General features: G+C 45.3%; 1 protein-coding gene across 1 annotated transcript in view; it reads right to left on the bottom strand.

Annotated features, from left to right (window-relative positions):
• Positions 1–270: 270 nt before the first annotated feature.
• LOC120037047 (MAGUK p55 subfamily member 4-like) overlaps positions 271–19,743 on the bottom strand; it is a gene marked incomplete at its 5' end in the record, with an annotated part of 51,594 nt that continues 32,121 nt past the window's right edge. The window contains 5 exons of the mRNA XM_038983263.1: positions 271–456; positions 6,841–6,975; positions 8,809–8,917; positions 12,132–12,225; positions 18,976–19,056. Of these exons, the coding sequence (XP_038839191.1) occupies positions 271–456; positions 6,841–6,975; positions 8,809–8,917; positions 12,132–12,225; positions 18,976–19,056 (605 nt within the window). The remainder of the gene's footprint in view (positions 457–6,840; positions 6,976–8,808; positions 8,918–12,131; positions 12,226–18,975; positions 19,057–19,743) is intronic.

Here is a 19,743-nt window from a genome sequence, read left to right as displayed (position 1 = left end):
CTCCCCTCCTCTCGCCTCACTCCCTCCTCTCCTGCCCTCCCTCTCCCCTCCTCTCCTGCCCTACCCCTCCTCTCCCCTCCCCCCCCCGCCCTCCCTCTCCCCTCCTCCTCTCCTCTCCTGCCCTACCCCTCCTCTCCTCTCCCCTCCCCTTCTGCCCTCCCTCTCCCCTCCTCTCCTCCTCTCCTCCCCTACCCCTCCTCTCCCCTCCTCTCCTGCCCTCCCTCTCCTCTCCCCTCCTCTCCTGCCCTCCCTCTCCTCCCTCTCCTTTCTCTAGTCCTCAGTACTGAGCCATGCGGCAGGTATCCAATGTGGTCCCTCCTGAGCCAGCTGTATGGTATTGAACAGCTGCATACAGGCATCCTGCAGCTCCTCGTTGACTATGACGTGGTCGAAGTACTGACCGTACTTCCCCTCCATGAACCTGGCAGCATCCTCCATCTCCTCAAAGTCAACATCCTAAGGGGAAGGAGGAAGAGGGGTGGGGGGGGAGGAGAGGCCAGGGAGGAGTGGAGGAGGGGCCAGCGAGGAGCAGAGGAGGGGCCAGGGAGGAGCAGAGGAGGGGCCACGGAGGAGCAGAGGAGGGGCCAGTGAGGAGCAGAGGAGGGGCCAGACAGCATTATAAAAACAGAGGAACTCAATCGTGTCTGACAAGTTTGATTATCCAAGACAGAATATGAGCAGGCGGGTCAGTATAGTATATTATAGTATATTTGAACGCATCAACATCAAATATATACACTGAGTGTGCAAACTATGAAGAAAACCTTCCTGAGTCTATTTCATGGAAAGAGCAGGGGGTCCGTAATGTTTCATCTATAGGGATGTGCATCTGGGCTCCGATACGATACAGGAACCATACGATTCATGGGGATTTGGTTTGATTAAGGAACGAATCGATTAGAATCGGTTCAATGCGATACGATTCAATGCACTAACATTTGTTGCATAAACAAATTAATGTTCCATTCTAAATTAAAACCTGCTGCTGATGGAGATCATGAGCCGGGCCTCTCAGAGCCGGGCCTGTCTGAGCCGGGCCTCTCTGAGCCGGGCCTCTCTGAGCCGGGCCTCTCTGAGCTGGATCTGTCTGAGCCGGGCCTCTCTGAGCTGGATCTGTCTGAGCAGGGCCTCTCTGAGCTGAATATGTCTATGTTTGTGTACCACCCCACTACCACTATCAGATTAGAGCCATAAGGGAGACTAGACATCTACCACCCCACTACCACTATCAGATTAGAGCCATAAAGGAGACTAGACATCTACCACCCCACTACCACTATCAGATTAGAGCCATAAAGGAGACTAGACATCTACCACCCCACTACCACTATCAGATTAGAGCCATAAGGGAGACTAGACATCTACCACCCCACTACCACTATCAGATTAGAGCCATAAAGGAGACTAGACATCTACCACCCCACTACCACTATCATATTAGAGCCATAAAGGAGACTAGACATCTACCACTATCAGATTAGAGCCATAAAGGAGACTAGACATCTACCACCCCACTACCACTATCAGATTAGAGCCATAAAGGAGACTAGACATCTACCACCCCACTACCACTATCAGATTAGAGCCATAAAGGAGACTAGACATCTACCACCCCACTACCACTATCAGATTAGAGCCATAAAGGAGACTAGACATCTACCACCCCACTACCACTATCAGATTAGAGCCATAAAGGAGACTAGACATCTATCACCCCACTACCACTATCAGATTAGAGCCATAAAGGAGAAATCTACCACCCCACTACCACTATCAGATTAGAGCCATAAGGGAGACTAGACATCTACCACCCCACTACCACTATCAGATTAGAGCCATAAAGGAGACTAGACATCTACCACCACACTACCACTATCAGATTAGAGCCATAAGGGAGACTAGACATCTACCACCCCACTACCACTATCAGATTAGAGCCATGATGGAGACTAGACATCTACCACCCCACTACCACTATCAGATTAGAGACATAAAGGAGACTAGACATCTATCACCCCACTACCACTATCAGATTAGAGCCATAAAGGAGACTAGCCATCTACCACCCCACTACCACTATCAGATTAGAGCCATAAGGGAACTAGCCATCTACCACCCCACTACCACTATCAGATTAGAGCCATAATGGAGACTAGACATCTACTGCCCCACTACCAGATTAGAGCCATTATGGAGACTAGACATCTACCACCCCACTACCACATTAGAGCCATAAAGGAGACTAGACATCTACCACCCCACTACCACTATCAGATTAGAGCCATAAAGGGAACTAGCCATCTACCACCCCACTACCACTATCAGATTAGAGCCATAATGGAGACAAGACATCTACCACCCCACTACCACTATCAGATTAGAGCCATAAAGGAGACTAGACATCTACCACCCCACTACCACTATCAGATTAGAGCCATAAGGGAGACTAGACATCTACCACCCCACTACCACTATCAGATTAGAGCCATAAGGGAGACTAGACATCTATCACCCCACTACCACTATCAGATTAGAGACATAATGGAGACTAGACATCTACCACCCCACTACCACTATCAGATTAGAGCCATAAGGGAGAAATCTACCACCCCACTACCACTATCAGATTAGAGCCATAAGGGAGACTAGACATCTACCACCCCACTACCACCATCAGATTAGAGCCATAAAGGAGACTAGACATCTACCACCCCACTACCACTATCAGATTAGAGCCATAAAGGAGACTAGACATCTACCACCCCACTACCACTATCAGATTAGAGCCATAAGGGAGAAATCTACCACCCCACTACCACTATCAGATTAGAGCCATAAGGGAGACTAGACATCAGATTAGAGACATAAAGGAGACATCTACCACCCCACTACCACTATCAGATTAGAGCCATAAAGGAGACTAGACATCTACCACCCCACTACCACTATCAGATTAGAGCCATAAGGGAGACTAGACATCAGATTAGAGACATAAAGGAGACATCTACCACCCCACTACCACTATCAGATTAGAGCCATAAAGGAGACTAGACATCTACCACCCCACTACCACTATCAGATTAGAGCCATAAAGGAGACTAGACATCTACCACCCCACTACCACTATCGAATTAGAGCCATAAAGGAGACTAGACATCTACCACCCCACTACCACTATCAGATTAGAGCCATAATGGAGACTAGACATCTACCACCCCACTACCACTATCAGATTAGAGCCATAAAGGAGACTAGGCATCTACCACCCCACTACCACTATCAGATTAGAGCCATAAAGGGAACTAGCCATCTACCACCCCACTACCACTATCAGATTAGAGCCATAAAGGAGACTAGACATCTACCACCCCACTACCACTATCAGATTAGAGCCATAAAGGAGACTAGACATCTACCACCCCACTACCACTATCAGATTAGAGCCATAAAGGAGACTAGACATCTACCACCCCACTACCACTATCAGATTAGAGCCATAAAGGAGACTAGACATCTACCAACCCACTACCACTATCAGATTAGAGCCATAAAGGAGACTAGACATCTACCACCACACTACCACCATCAGATTAGAGCCATAAAGGAGACATCTACCACCCCACTACCACTACCAGATTAGAGCCATAAAGGAGACTAGACATCTACCACCCCACTACCACTATCAGATTAGAGACATAAAGGAGACATCTACCACCCCACTACCACCATCAGATTAGAGCCATAAAGGGAGACTAAGCATCTACCACCATATTACCAGTACCAGATTAGGGTGGGCAATGTAGCCTATGTGTTTTTGTCCCCCCACGTTGAAATCACCATCACTAATCAACTTGTCATTTTTTGCAGATTAAATGTTTGCGTTAGTAATGTATTCATATTTATTGTTTATGGATTAGCTATGGACATAGCCTGTGAATATGTACTGTAGCACAATTTTGGATTTCACCCCCATCTCAAAATCAAATCATTTTGACTATTTGGGAGTTTTTAGTGAGTTTATTGTCTCTGCCTGCTTTGGCCATGCAGTGCGCCTCGCAAAGTGATTGCTTGTCCTCGTTATGAAATTATCAATTTTACACTGTATAATCTAAAAAAAACTACCATATACACTGATTGTTTATAGGAAAACGACCAAAACTATTGCTGATGGTGAACCTGAGCAATCAACATAAAATATATTGTAAACCCCGTTCAGTAGGTTTCAGCCAGATGAGAGGTATGTTTCAGTTAGATTTATTTCATTCTGGTAAAACACAATTTTCAACAGCGCATAGATAGCAATAACCAATTACAGAGGTTGTCATTCAACTAATAAAAGCCTAATATCACGCAAGCCATTTGAGGATTTCAATGCTGAAGGTGTCGCAAGATCAGGAACACGCTGCCTTCCATTACCTGATGTTGGTCAGCGGGCCGAAGCTGGGCACAGGCCAGTTTGACTAGGCTACTGATGTTGGTCAGCGGGCCGAAGCTGGGCACAGGGCAGTTTGACTAGGCTACTGATGTTGGTCAGCGGGCCGAAGCTGGGCACAGGCCAGTTTGACTAGGCTACTGATGTTGGTCAGCGGGCCGAAGCTGGGCACAGGGCAGTTTGACTAGGCTACTGATGTTGGTCAGCGGGCCGAAGCTGGGCACAGGGCAGTTTGACTAGGCTACTGATGTTGGTCAGCGGGCCGAAGCTGGGCACAGGGCAGTTTGACTAGGCTACTGATGTTGGTCAGCGGGCCGAAGCTGGGCACAGGGCAGTTTGACTAGGCTACTGATGTTGGTCAGCGGGCCGAAGCTGGGCACAGGGCAGTTTGACTAGGCTACTGATGTTGGTCAGCGGGCCGAAGCTGGGCACAGGGCAGTTTGACTAGGCTACTGATGTTGGTCAGCGGGCCGAAGCTGGGCACAGGGCGCAGTTTGACTAGGCTACTGATGTTGGTCAGCGGGCCGAAGCTGGGCACAGGGCGCAGTTTGACTAGGCTACTGATGTTGGTCAGCGGGCCGAAGCTGGGCACAGGGCAGTTTGACTAGGCTACTGATGTTGGTCAGTGGGCCGAAGCTGGGCACAGGGCAGTTTGACTAGGCTACTGATGTTGGTCAGCGGGCCGAAGCTGGGCACAGGGCGCAGTTTGACTAGGCTACTGATGTTGGTCAGCGGGCCGAAGCTGGGCACAGGGCGCAGTTTGACTAGGCTACTGATGTTGGTCAGCGGGCCGAAGCTGGGCACAGGGCAGTTTGACTAGGCTACTGATGTTGGTCAGCGGGCCGAAGCTGGGCACAGGGCAGTTTGACTAGGCTACTGATGTTGGTCAGCGGGCCGAAGCTGGGCACAGGGCAGTTTGACTAGTTACTGATGTTGGTCAGCGGGCCGAAGCTGGGCACAGGGCAGTTTGACTAGGCTACTGATGTTGATCAGCGGGCCGAAGCTGGGCACAGGGCAGTTTGACTAGTTACTGATGTTGGTCAGCGGGCCGAAGCTGGGCACAGGCCAGTTTGACTAGGCTACTGATGTTGGTCAGCGGGCCGAAGCTGGGCACAGGGCAGTTTGACTAGGCTACTGATGTTGGTCAGCGGGCCGAAGCTGGGCACAGGGCAGTTTGACTAGGCTACTGATGTTGGTCAGCGGGCCGAAGCTGGGCACAGGGCAGTTTGACTAGGCTACTGATGTTGATCAGCGGGCCGAAGCTGGGCACAGGGCAGTTTGACTAGTTACTGATGTTGGTCAGCGGGCCGAAGCTGGGCACAGGGCAGTTTGACTAGGCTACTGATGTTGATCAGCGGGCCGAAGCTGGGCACAGGGCAGTTTGACTAGGCTACTGATGTTGGTCAGCGGGCCGAAGCTGGGCACAGGGCAGTTTGACTAGGCTACTGATGTTGGTCAGCGGGCCGAAGCTGGGCACAGGGCAGTTTGACTAGGCTACTGATGTTGATCAGCGGGCCGAAGCTGGGCACAGGGCAGTTTGACTAGGCTACTGATGTTGGTCAGCGGGCCGAAGCTGGGCACAGGGCAGTTTGACTAGGCTACTGATGTTGATCAGCGGGCCGAAGCTGGGCACAGGGCAGTTTGACTAGGCTACTGATGTTGATCAGCGGGCCGAAGCTGGGCACAGGGCAGTTTGACTAGGCTACTGATGTTGGTCAGCGGGCCGAAGCTGGGCACAGGGCAGTTTGACTAGGCTACTGATGTTGGTCAGCGGGGCGAAGCTGGGCACAGGGCAGTTTGACTAGGCTACTGATGTTGGTCAGCGGGCCGAAGCTGGGCACAGGGCAGTTTGACTAGGCTACTGATGTTGGTCAGCGGGCCGAAGCTGGGCACAGGGCAGTTTGACTAGGCTACTGATGTTGGTCAGCGGGCCGAAGCTGGGCACAGGGCATTTTGACTAGGCTACTGATGTTGGTCAGCGGGCCGAAGCTGGGCACAGGGCAGTTTGACTAGGCTACTGATGTTGGTCAGCGGGCCGAAGCTGGGCACAGGGCCCAGTTTGACTAGGCTACTGATGTTGGTCAGCGGGCCGAAGCTGGGCACAGGGCAGTTTGACTAGGCTACTGATGTTGGCTGGATTTTGTTTCAGCAAAATGACTTGTAGATCAATGGATGTCAATACGGTTAATACACGCAGTTCGACACAGAAGGAGAGGGACGAGTCAGTTTACACAACAGATGAGGTATTTTCGGGAAATGGTAGAAAGTATGAGCAAAATATTTGATTGAATCTGCGATTTGTAACAGTACTATCTTAAATATTTGAATCGGGAGCGGGGAATCTTTACAACCCTAATTATCTACATCCAAAAAGGGATGGCCTGACAGTGACAACACATTCATCTCACTTTAAAAGGTCTGTTGACAACATAGCTGGTGATGACGCGTGCATCCCTCCGTGTCTGTCTCAGTCGTTCTGTACTGGGAGGCTTTATAAAAACGACATAAGGCTTGAACTTCTTATTCCTCACGGACAGGATGCTCTGAAAAACACAATACATATACACATACTGTATAAAAGAAATGTTTAAATTAATAAACGGCAGTTATATACAGTTGAAGTCGGAAGTTAACATACACTTAGGTTGGAGTCAATTAAACTTGTTTTTCAACCACTCCACACATTTCTTGTTAACGAACTATAGTTTTGGTAAGTCGGTTAGGACATCTACTTTGTGCATGACAAGTCATTTTCCCAACAATTGTTTACAGACAGATTATTTCACTTATAATTCACTGTATCACAATTCCAGTGGGTCAGAAGTTTACATACACTAAGTTGACTGTGCCTTTAAACAGCTTGGAAAATTCCAGCTTTAGAAGCTTCTGATAGGCTAATTGACATCATTTGAGTCATTTGGAGGTGTACCTGTGGATGTATTTCAAGGCCTACCTTCAAACTCAGTGCCTCTTTGCTTGACATCATGGGGAAATTAAAAGAAATCAGCCATGACCTCAGAAAAACAATTGTAGACCTCCACAAGTCTGGTTCATCCTTGGGAGCAATTTCCAAACGCCTGAAGGTACCACGTTAATCTGTACAGACAATAGTACGCAAGTATAAACACCATGGGACCACGCAGCTGTCATACCGCTCAGGAAGGAGACGCGTTCTGTCTCCTAGAGATTAACGTACTTTTGTGCGAAAAGTGCAAATCAATTCCAGAACAACAGCAATGGACCTTGTGAAGATGCTGCAGGAAACAGGTACAAAAGTATCTATATCCACAGTAAAACGAGTCCTATATCGACATAACCTGAAAGACCGCTCAGCAAGGAAGAAGCCACTTCTCCAAAACTGCCATAAAAAAAGCTAGACTACGGTTTGCAACTGCACATGGGGACAAAGATCGTACTTTTTAGATAAATGTCCTCTGGTCTGATGAAACAAAAATGGAACTGTTTGGCCATAATGACCATCGTTGTGTTTGGAGGAAAAAGGGGGAGGCTTGCAAGCCGAAGAACACCATCCCAACCGTGAAGCACGGGGGTGGCAGCATCATGTTGTGGGGGTGCTTTGCTCCAGGAGGGACTGGTGCACTTCACAAAATAGATGGCATCATGAGGGGGGAAATTATGTGGATATATTGAAGCAACATCTCAAGAGATCAGTCAGGAAGTTAAAGCTTGGTCGCAAATGGGTCTTCCAAATGGACAATGACCCCAAGCATACTTCCAAAGTTGTGGCAAAATGGCTTAAGGACAACAAAGTCAAGGTATTGGAGTGGCCATCACAAAGCCCTGACCTCAATCCCATAGAAAATGTGTGGGCAGAACTGAAAAAGCGTGTGCGAGCAAGGAGGCCTACAAACCTGACTCAGTTACACCATTTCTGTCAGGAGGAATGGGCCAAAATTCACCCAACTTATTGTGGGAAGCTTGTGGAAGGCTACCTGAAACGTTTGACCCAAGTTAAACAATTTAAAGGCAATGCTACCAAATACTAATTGAGTGTATGTAAACGTCTGACCCACTGTGAATGTGATGAAAGAAATAAAAGCTGAAATAAATAATTCTCTCTACTATTATTCTGACATTTCACATTCTTAAAATAAAGTGCTGATCCTAACTGACCTAAAACAGGGAATTTTTACTAGGATTAAATGTCAGGAATTGTGGAAAAACTGAGTTTAAATATATTTGGCTAAGGTGTACGTAAACTCCCGACTTCAGCTGTATTAATTTTAAACCAACCCATTATCAAGTTGTCATTACTGTTTAGTGTTAACAAATCCACAATGAATCATTTTCCCTGCTGTGATATCGGTAGTGTAAAAACCTTCCTATAGATACAGGAGTATAGGAATATAACTTACATGTGGCTCAATGTCAATAACACACATCCTCCCACTGTCTATCACGTCTCTGACAGCATCAATACTGGTCCCATATAGATAGCCTTTATATTCACCGTACTCCAGGAACCTAGGACACACCAAAGATACATTATAGAAATCCACTGTCTATCACGTCTCTGACAGCATCAATACTGGTCCCATATAGATGGCCTTTATATTCACCATACTCCAGGAACCTAGGACACACCAAAGATACATTATAGAAATCCACTGTCTATCACGTCTCTGACAGCATCAATACTGGTCCCATACAGATAGCCTTTATATTCACCATACTCCAGGAACCTAGGACACACCAAAGATACATTATAGAAATCCACTGTCTATCACGTCTCTGACAGCATCAATACTGGTCCCATACAGATGGCCTTTATATTCACCATACTCCAGGAACCTAGGAGACACCAAAGATACATTATAGAAATCCACTGTCTATCACGTCTCTGACAGCATCAATACTGGTCCCATATAGATGGCCTTTATATTCACCATACTCCAGGAACCTAGGACACACCAAAGATACATTATAGAAATCCACTGACATGAACTGTATTACAACTATATTACAACCACTTATTTAACAACTCTGATAAACCTATGAAATCCCCCCAATGTATTCTGTTTTCATCTCTTATTAAATGACTGTTGATTCAGAAACAGGAAGTAAGGTCAATCCTGACATGTATTCTGTTTTCATCTCTTATGAAATGACTGTTGATTCAGAAACAGGAAGTAAGGTCAATCCTGCCATGTATTCTGTTTTCATCTCTTATGAAAGGACTGTTGATTCAGAAACAGGAAGTGAGGTCAATCCGGCCATGTATTCTGTTTTCATCTCTTATGAGAGGACTGTTGATTCAGAAACAGGAAGTGAGGTCAATCCTGCCATGTATTCTGTTTTCATCTCTTATGAGAGGACTGTTGATTCAGAAACAGGAAGTGAGGTCAATCCTGCCATGTATTCTGTTTTCATCTCTTATGAAAGGACTGTTGATTCAGAAACAGGAAGTGAGGTCAATCCTGCCATGTATTCTGTTTTCATCTCTTATTAAAGGACTGTTGATTCAGAAACAGGAAGTAAGGTCAATCCTGCCATGTATTCTGTTTTCATCTCTTATGAAATGACTGTTGATTCAGAAACAGGAAGTAAGGTCAATCCTGCCATGTATTCTGTTTTCATCTCTTATGAGAGGACTGTTGATTCAGAAACAGGAAGTAAGGTCAATCCTGCCATGTATTCTGTTTTCATCTCTTATGAAAGGACTGTTGATTCAGAAACAGGAAGTAAGGTCAATCCTGCCATGTATTCTGTTTTCATCTCTTATGAAAGGACTGTTGATTCAGAAACAGGAAGTAAGGTCAATCCTGCCATGTATTCTGTTTTCATCTCTTATGAAAGGACTGTTGATTCAGAAACAGGAAGTAAGGTCAATCCTGCCATGTATTCTGTTTTCATCTCTTATGAAATGACTGTTGATTCAGAATCAGGAAGTAAGGTCAATCCTGCCATGTCGCAAAAGAGGTCAACTGTGGGACCTTATATAGACAGCCTTATTCTAAAATGAATTACAAAAATCAAATCCCTAATCAATCTACACACAATACACCAATAATGACAAATTAATTGAAAAATTATAAAAAATAAAAAACAGAAATACCTTATTTACAAATTCAGACCCTTTGCTATGATACTCGAAATTGAGCTCCTGTTTCCATTGATAATCCTTGAGATGGTTCTACAACTTGATTGGAGTCCACCTGTAGTAAATTAAATTTATTGGACATGAATTGGAAAGGCACACACCTGTCTATATAAGGTCCCACAGTTGACAGTGCATGTCAGACCAAAAACCAAGCCATGAGGTCGAAGGAATTGTCCATAGAGCTCTGAGACAGGATTGTGTTGAGGCACAGATCTGGGGAAGGCTACCAAAACATTTCTGCAGCATTGAAGATCCCCAAGAACACAGTAGCCTCCATCATACTTAAATTGAAGAAGTTTGGAACCACCAAGACTCTTCGTAGAGCTGGCCACCTGGCCAAACTGAGCAATCGGGGGAGAAGTGCCTTGATCTTGGAGGTGACCAAGAACCCGATGGTTACTCTGACAGAGCTCCAGAGTTCCTCTGTGGAGATGGGAGAACATTCCAGAAGGACAACCATCTCTGCAGCACTCCACCAATCAGGCCTAAAGTACTCTCAGACCATGAGAAACAAGATTCTCTGGTCTGATGAAACCAAGATTGAACTCTTCGGCCTGAATGCCAAGCGTCACGTCTGGAGGAAACCTGGCACCATTCCTACGGTGAAGCATGGTGGTGGCAGCATCATGCTGTGGGGATGTTTTTCAGCAGAAAGGACTGGGAGACTAGTCAAGATCAAGGGAAAGTTCAATGGAGCGAAGTACAGAGAGATCCTTGATGAAAACCTGCTCCAGAGCATTCAGGACCTCAGACTGGGGCGAAGGTTCACCTTCCAACAGGACAACAACCCTAAGCACACAGCCAAGACAACGCAGGAGTGGCTTTGGGACAAATCCCTGAATGTCCTTGAGTGGCCCAGCCAGAGCCCGGACTTGAACCCCATCGAACATCTCTGAAGAGACCTGACTGTACAGCAAGGCTCCCTATCCAACCTGACAGAACATGAGAGGATCTGCAGAGAACAATGGGAGAAACTCCCCAAATACAGGTGTGTCAAGCTTGTAGCGTCATACCCAAGAAGACTCCAGGCTGTAATCACTGCCAAAGGTGCTTCAACAAAGTACTGAGTAAAGGGTCTGAATACTTATGTAAATGTGATATTTCATATATATTTTTTACATTTGCAAACATTTCTAAAAACCTGTTTTTTGCTTTGTCATTATGGGGTATTGTGATGTCATTATGGGGTATTGTGATGTCATTATGGGGTATTGTGATGTCATTATGGGGTATTGTGATGTCATTATGGGGTATTGTGATGTCATTATGGGGTATTTGTGTGATTAATGACGAACAATTTCAATTGAATCCATTTTAGAATAAGGTTGTAGCGTAACAAAAGGGAAGGAGAACTTTCCAAATATTATCACATGTTACATTTGAGTCATTTAACAGACGCTCCTATCCAGAACGAGTTACATGAGCAATTAGCGTTAAGGATATCTACAGATTTTCCACCTTGTCGGCTCACGGATTCGAACCAGCGACCTTTCACTTACTGGCCCAATGCTCTAGTCTAAGAGCTAGAGCTACTTGGAAATGATTAGAACTAATATGAAAACAAATCACTGGCATTACCTGTGGTTGCACACCATGTAATCAAACAGTTCTTTGGTGACGAAGTTATATTCTTTACCAGTCCCCTCTCCATCTCTGGCTGGTCGCGTTGTGTCTGAGGACGATAAAATAAAACACATCAATACAGAATTACAACCAACCTCATCCCATCACATCACAGCATAGAGGACAACCTCTAACTGTATGGCTTCCTTTTGTGGCTGAACGCTGTTCTCAGATGATTGAATATTGTGCTTTTGCCGTAAAGCTTTTGAAATCTGACACAGCGGTTGCATTAAGAACAAGTGTATCTTTAATTCTATGTAAAACATGTATCTTTCATCAAAGTTTATGATGAGTATTTCTGTGGCTCTCTGCAATTTCTCCGGATATTTGGGAGGCATTTCTGAACATGGCGCCAATGTAAACGGAGGATTTTGGATATAAATATGAACTTTATCGAACAAAACATGCATGTATTGTGTAACATAAAGTCCTATGAGTGTCATCTGATAAAGATCATCAAAGGTTAGTGATTAATTTTATCTCTATTTCAGATTTTTGTGACTCCTCTCTTTGGCTGGAAAAATGGCTGTGTTTTTCTGTGATTTTGCGGTGACCTAACATAATCGTTTGTGGTGCTTTCGCTGTAAAGCCTATTTGAAATCGGACACTGTGGTGGGATTAACAAGAAGTGTATCTTTAAAATGGTGTGAAATACTTGTATGCTTGAGGAATTTTAATTATAAGATTTCTGTTGTTTGAATTTGGCGCCCTGCACTTTCACTGGCTGTTGTCATATCGATCCCGTTAATAGGATTGCAGCCATAAGAGGGCAGCTTTTTGCATCTTTGTAAAACTTCAAACAGCTGAAAATACAATATTTTGGGGTTATGGAAAATATATTTCACAGCGGATTAGTTGGTACAATCATTCTCTACACTATACTTGCTTGTTTTGTGACTTAAACTGAAATTAGGCAAACTATTCGAATTGTATTATTAACCAGGAAATGGCGGAGCAATTTCTGCGTTGTGTACCTTTTTAATAATTGCATAACGGTGCAAGTTAGACACATGTTCATTATTGGTAGTACCAAGGACTTGACTAGATCCTCCACATGGCCTGTTTGCATTTCTTTACATTATAATGGAGTCAGATTGATAAATGTAGTTAATTATTATATTCAACATAACAGTTGGATGATTTCTATCCAACTACAAAGGCACTTAAAGGGAATAAAAACATACGATACTACAGATGGAATATAACCAGTGGTGTAAAGTACTTCAGGATAAATACTTTAAAGTACTACTTAAGTAGTTTTTTGGGGTATCTGTACTTTATTTTACTATTTATATTTTTGACAACTTTTACTTTTACTTCACTACATTCCAAAAGAAAATATTGTACTTTTTACTCCATACATTTTCCCTGACAACACAAAGTACTACATTTAGAATGCTTAGCAGGACAGGAGAATGAAGACATTAACACACTTATCATGAGAACACGTGGTCATCCACACTGCCTCTGGTCTGGTAGACTCACTAAACACAAATGTATCTTTTGTAAATAATGTCTGAGTGTAGGAGTGTGCCCCTTGCTATCTGTAATGATGTCTGAGTGTTGGAGTGTTCCCCTGGCTATCTGTAATAATGTCTGAGTGTTGGAGTGTTCCCCTGGCTATCTGTAATGATGTCTGAGTGTTGGAGTGTTCCCCTGGCTATCTGTAATGATGTCTGAGTGTTGGAGTGTTCCCCTGGCTATCTGTAATGATGTCTGAGTGTTGGAGTGTTCCCCTGGCTATCTGTAATAATGTCTGAGTGTTGGAGTGTTCCCCTGGCTATCTGTAATAATGTCTGAGTGTTGGAGTGTTCCCCTGGCTATCTGTAATAATGTCTGAGTGATGGAGTGTGTCCCTGGCTATCTGTAATAATGTCTGAGTGTTGGAGTGTTCCCCTGGCTATCTGTAATAATGTCTGAGTGTTGGAGTGTGTCCCTGGCTATCTGTAATAATGTCTGAGTGTTGGAGTGTGCCCCTGGCTATCTGTAATGATGTCTGAGTGTTGGAGTGTGCCCCTGGCTATCTGTAATAATGTCTGAGTGTTGGAGTGTGCCCCTGGCTATCTGTAAATAATGTCTGAGTGTTGGAGTGTGTCCCTGGCTATCTGTAAATAATGTCTGAGTGTTGGAGTGTGCCCCTGGCTATCTGTAATAATGTCTGAGTGTTGGAGTGTGCCCCTGGCTATCTGTAATAATGTCTGAGTGTTGGAGTGTTCCCCTGGCTATCTGTAATGATGTCTGAGTGGTGGAGTGTTCCCCTGGCTATCTGTAATGATGTCTGAGTGTTGGAGTGTTCCCCTGGCTATCTGTAATGATGTCTGAGTGTTGGAGTGTGCCCCTGGCTATCTGTAATAATGTCTGAGTGTTGGAGTGTGCCCCTGGCTATCTGTAATAATGTCTGAGTGTTGGAGTGTGTCCCTGGCTATCTGTAATGATGTCTGAGTGTTGGAGTGTGTCCCTGGCTATCTGTAATGATGTCTGAGTGTTGGAGTGTGTCCCTGGCTATCTGTAATAATGTCTGAGTGTTGGAGTGTGGCCCCTGGCTATCTATAATGATGTCTGAGTGTTGGAGTGTGTCCCTGGCTATCTGTAATGATGTCTGAGTGTTGGAGTGTGTCCCTGGCTATCTGTAATGATGTCTGAGTATTGGAGTGTGGCCCCTGGCTATCTGTAATGATGTCTGAGTGTTGGAGTGTGCCCCTGGCTATCTGTAATGATGTCTGAGTGTTGGAGTGTCCCCCCTGGCTATCTGTAATGATGTCTGAGTGTTGGAGTGTGCCCCTGGCTATCTGTAATAATGTCTGAGTGTTGGAGTGTCCCTCCTGGCTATCTGTAATGATGTCTGAGTGTTGGAGTGTCCCCCCTGGCTATCTGTAATGATGTCTGAGTGTTGGAGTGTGCCCCTGGCTATCTGTAATAATGTCTGAGTGTTGGAGTGTCCCTCCTGGCTATCTGTAATGATGTCTGAGTGTTGGAGTGTTCCCCTGGCTATCTGTAATAATGTCTGAGTGTTGGAGTGTGCCCCTTGCTATCTGTAATAATGTCTGAGTGTTGGAGTGTCCCTCCTGGCTATCTGTAATGATGTCTGAGTGTTGGAGTGTTCCCCTTGCTATCTGTAATAATGTCTGAGTGTTGGAGTGTTCCCCTGGCTATCTGTAATGATGTTGGAGTGTTCCCCTGGCTATCTGTAATGATGTCTGAGTGTTGGAGTGTTCCCCTGGCTATCTGTAATAATGTCTGAGTGTTGGAGTGTTCCCCTGGCTATCTGTAATAATGTCTGAGTGATGGAGTGTGTCCCTGGCTATCTGTAATAATGTCTGAGTGTTGGAGTGTTCCCCTGGCTATCTGTAATAATGTCTGAGTGTTGGAGTGTGTCCCTGGCTATCTGTAATAATGTCTGAGTGTTGGAGTGTGCCCCTGGCTATCTGTAATGATGTCTGAGTGTTGGAGTGTGCCCCTGGCTATCTGTAATAATGTCTGAGTGTTGGAGTGTGCCCCTGGCTATCTGTAAATAATGTCTGAGTGTTGGAGTGTGTCCCTGGCTATCTGTAAATAATGTCTGAGTGTTGGAGTGTGCCCCTGGCTATCTGTAATAATGTCTGAGTGTTGGAGTGTGCCCCTGGCTATCTGTAATAATGTCTGAGTGTTGGAGTGTGCCCCTGGCTATCTGTAATAATGTCTGAGTGTTGGAGTGTGCCCCTGGCTATCTGTAATAATGTCTGAGTGTTGGAGTGTGCCCCTGGCTATCTGTAATAATGTCTGAGTGTTGGAGTGTGCCCCTGGCTATCTGTAATAATGTCTGAGTGTTGGAGTGTGCCCCTGGCTATCTGTAATGATGTCTGAGTGTTGGAGTGTGCCCCTGGCTATCTGTAATAATGTCTGAGTGTTGGAGTGTGCCCCTGGCTATCTGTAAATAATGTCTGAGTGTTGGAGTGTGTCCCTGGCTATCTGTAAATAATGTCTGAGTGTTGGAGTGTGCCCCTGGCTATCTGTAATAATGTCTGAGTGTTGGAGTGTGCCCCTGGCTATCTGTAATAATGTCTGAGTGTTGGAGTGTGCCCCTGGCTATCTGTAATAATGTCTGAGTGTTGGAGTGTGCCCCTGGCTATCTGTAATAATGTCTGAGTGTTGGAGTGTGCCCCTGGCTATCTGTAATAATGTCTGAGTGTTGGAGTGTGCCCCTGGCTATCTGTAATGATGTCTGAGTGTTGGAGTGTGCCCCTGGCTATCTGTAATGATGTCTGAGTGTTGGAGTGTGCCCCTTGCTATCTGTAATAATGTCTGAGTGTTGGAGTGTGCCCCTGGCTATCTGTAATGATGTCTGAGTGTTGGAGTGTGCCCCTTGCTATCTGTAATAATGTCTGAGTGTTGGAGTGTGCCCCTGGCTATCTGTAATGATGTCTGAGTGTTGGAGTGTGCCCCTGGCTATCTGTAATAATGTCTGAGTGTTGGAGTGTTCCCCTGGCTATCTGTAATAATGTCTGAGTGTTGGAGTGTTCCCCTGGCTATCTGTAATGATGTCTGAGTGTTGGAGTGTGTCCCTTGCTATCTGTAATAATGTCTGAGTGTTGGAGTGTTCCCCTGGCTATCTGTAATAATGTCTGAGTGTTGGAGTGTGCCCCTGGCTATCTGTAATAATGTCTGAGTGTTGGAGTGTGCCCCTGGCTATCTGTAATAATGTCTGAGTGATGGAGTGTGTCCCTGGCTATCTGTAATGATGTCTGAGTGTTGGAGTGTGTCCCTGGCTATCTGTAATGATGTCTGAGTGTTGGAGTGTGTCCCTGGCTATCTGTAATGATGTCTGAGTGTTGGAGTGTGTCCCTGGCTATCTGTAATGATGTCTGAGTATTGGAGTGTGGCCCCTGGCTATCTGTAATGATGTCTGAGTGTTGGAGTGTGCCCCTGGCTATCTGTAATGATGTCTGAGTGTTGGAGTGTCCCCCCTGGCTATCTGTAATGATGTCTGAGTGTTGGAGTGTGCCCCTGGCTATCTGTAATAATGTCTGAGTGTTGGAGTGTCCCTCCTGGCTATCTGTAATGATGTCTGAGTGTTGGAGTGTCCCCCCTGGCTATCTGTAATGATGTCTGAGTGTTGGAGTGTGCCCCTGGCTATCTGTAATAATGTCTGAGTGTTGGAGTGTCCCTCCTGGCTATCTGTAATGATGTCTGAGTGTTGGAGTGTTCCCCTGGCTATCTGTAATAATGTCTGAGTGTTGGAGTGTGCCCCTTGCTATCTGTAATAATGTCTGAGTGTTGGAGTGTCCCTCCTGGCTATCTGTAATGATGTCTGAGTGTTGGAGTGTTCCCCTTGCTATCTGTAATAATGTCTGAGTGTTGGAGTGTTCCCCTGGCTATCTGTAATAATGTCTGAGTGTTGGAGTGTTCCCCTTGCTATCTGTAATAATGTCTGAGTGTTGGAGTGTTCCCCTTGCTATCTGTAATAATGTCTGAGTGTTGGAGTGTGTCCCTGGCTATCTGTAATAATGTCTGAGTGTTGGAGTGTGCCCCTGGCTATCTGTAATAATGTCTGAGTGTTGGAGTGTGCCCCTGGCTATCTGTAATAATGTCTGAGTGTTGGAGTGTGCCCCTGGCTATCTGTAATAATGTCTGAGTGTTGGAGTGTGCCCCTGGCTATCTGTAATAATGTCTGAGTGTTGGAGTGTGCCCCTGGCTATCTGTAATAATGTCTGAGTGTTGGAGTGTGCTCCTGGCTATCTGTAATAATGTCTGAGTGTTGGAGTGTGCCCCTTGCTATCTGTAATAATGTCTGAGTGTTGGAGTGTCCCTCCTGGCTATCTGTAATGATGTCTGAGTGTTGGAGTGTTCCCCTTGCTATCTGTAATAATGTCTGAGTGTTGGAGTGTTCCCCTGGCTATCTGTAATAATGTCTGAGTGTTGGAGTGTTCCCCTTGCTATCTGTAATAATGTCTGAGTGTTGGAGTGTTCCCCTTGCTATCTGTAATAATGTCTGAGTGTTGGAGTGTGTCCCTGGCTATCTGTAATAATGTCTGAGTGTTGGAGTGTGCCCCTGGCTATCTGTAATAATGTCTGAGTGTTGGAGTGTGCCCCTGGCTATCTGTAATAATGTCTGAGTGTTGGAGTGTGCCCCTGGCTATCTGTAATAATGTCTGAGTGTTGGAGTGTGCCCCTGGCTATCTGTAATAATGTCTGAGTGTTGGAGTGTGCTCCTGGCTATCTGTAATAATGTCTGAGTGTTGGAGTGTGTCCCTGGCTATCTGTAATGATGTCTGAGTGTTGGAGTGTTCCCCTGGCTATCTGTAATGATGTCTGAGTGTTGGAGTGTTCCCCTGGCTATCTGTAATGATGTCTGAGTGTTGGAGTGTTCCCCTGGCTATCTGTAATAATGTCTGAGTGATGGAGTATGCCCCTGGCTATCTGTAATGATGTCTGAGTGTTGGAGTGTGCCCCTGGCTATCTGTAATGATGTCTGAGTGGTGGAGTGTGCCCCTGGCTATCTGTACATTTTTAAAAACAAGAAAATGATGCAGTCTGCTTTGCTTAATAGAAGGAATTTGAAATGATTTATACTTTTACTTTTACTTTTGATAGTTAAGTAATATTTTAGCAATTACATTTACCGTTGATACTTAAGTATATTTAAAACCAAATACTTTTAGACTTTTACTCAAGTAGTATTTTACTGGGTGACTTTCACTTTTACTTGAGTAACTTTCTATGACGGTATCTTTACTTTTACTCAAGTATGACAATTGGGTACTTTTTCCACCACTGAATACAACATATGATACTAGACACTACAGATGGAATATAAACTTACGAGGCACAGCTCCCTGGAAGGTGTGTGGGTTGAGTTTGATCAGTCTTTTCCTCAGCTCATTCACCCCTACACCAGAAGGACCTTTAAACACACACTGTGTCAGTCCTACACCAGAAGGACCTTTAAACACACACTGTGGTCAGTCCTACACCAGAAGGACCTTTAAACACACACTGTGGTCAGTCCTACACCAGAAGGACCTTTAAACACACACTGTGGTCAGTCCTACACCAGAAGGACCTTTAAACACACACTGTGGTCAGCCCTACACCAGAAGGACCTTTAAACACACACTGTGTCAGTCCTACACCAGAAGGACCTTTAAACACACACTGTGGTCAGTCCTACACCAGAAGGACCTTTAAACACACACTGTGGTCAGTCCTACACCAGAAGGACCTTTAAACACACACTGTGGTCAGTCCTACACCAGAAGGACCTTTAAACACACACTGTGGTCAGTCCTACACCAGAAGGACCTGTAAACACACACTGTGTCCGTCCTACACCAGAAGGACCTTTAAACACACACTGTGGTCAGTCCTACACCAGAAGGACCTTTAAACACACACTGTGGTCAGTCCTACACCAGAAGGACCTGTAAACACACACTGTGGTCAGTCCTACACCAGAAGGACCTTTAAACACACACTGTGTCCGTCCTACACCAGAAGGACCTGTAAACACACACACTGTGGTCAGTCCTACACCAGAAGGACCTTTAAACACACACACTGTGGTCAGTCCTACACCAGAAGGACCTTTAAA

This window comes from Salvelinus namaycush, unplaced genomic scaffold (assembly GCF_016432855.1).
Source record: "Salvelinus namaycush isolate Seneca unplaced genomic scaffold, SaNama_1.0 Scaffold1552, whole genome shotgun sequence".
Lineage (NCBI taxonomy): Eukaryota > Metazoa > Chordata > Actinopteri > Salmoniformes > Salmonidae > Salvelinus > Salvelinus namaycush.
This window is presented reverse-complemented; position numbering and strand designations above follow the sequence as displayed.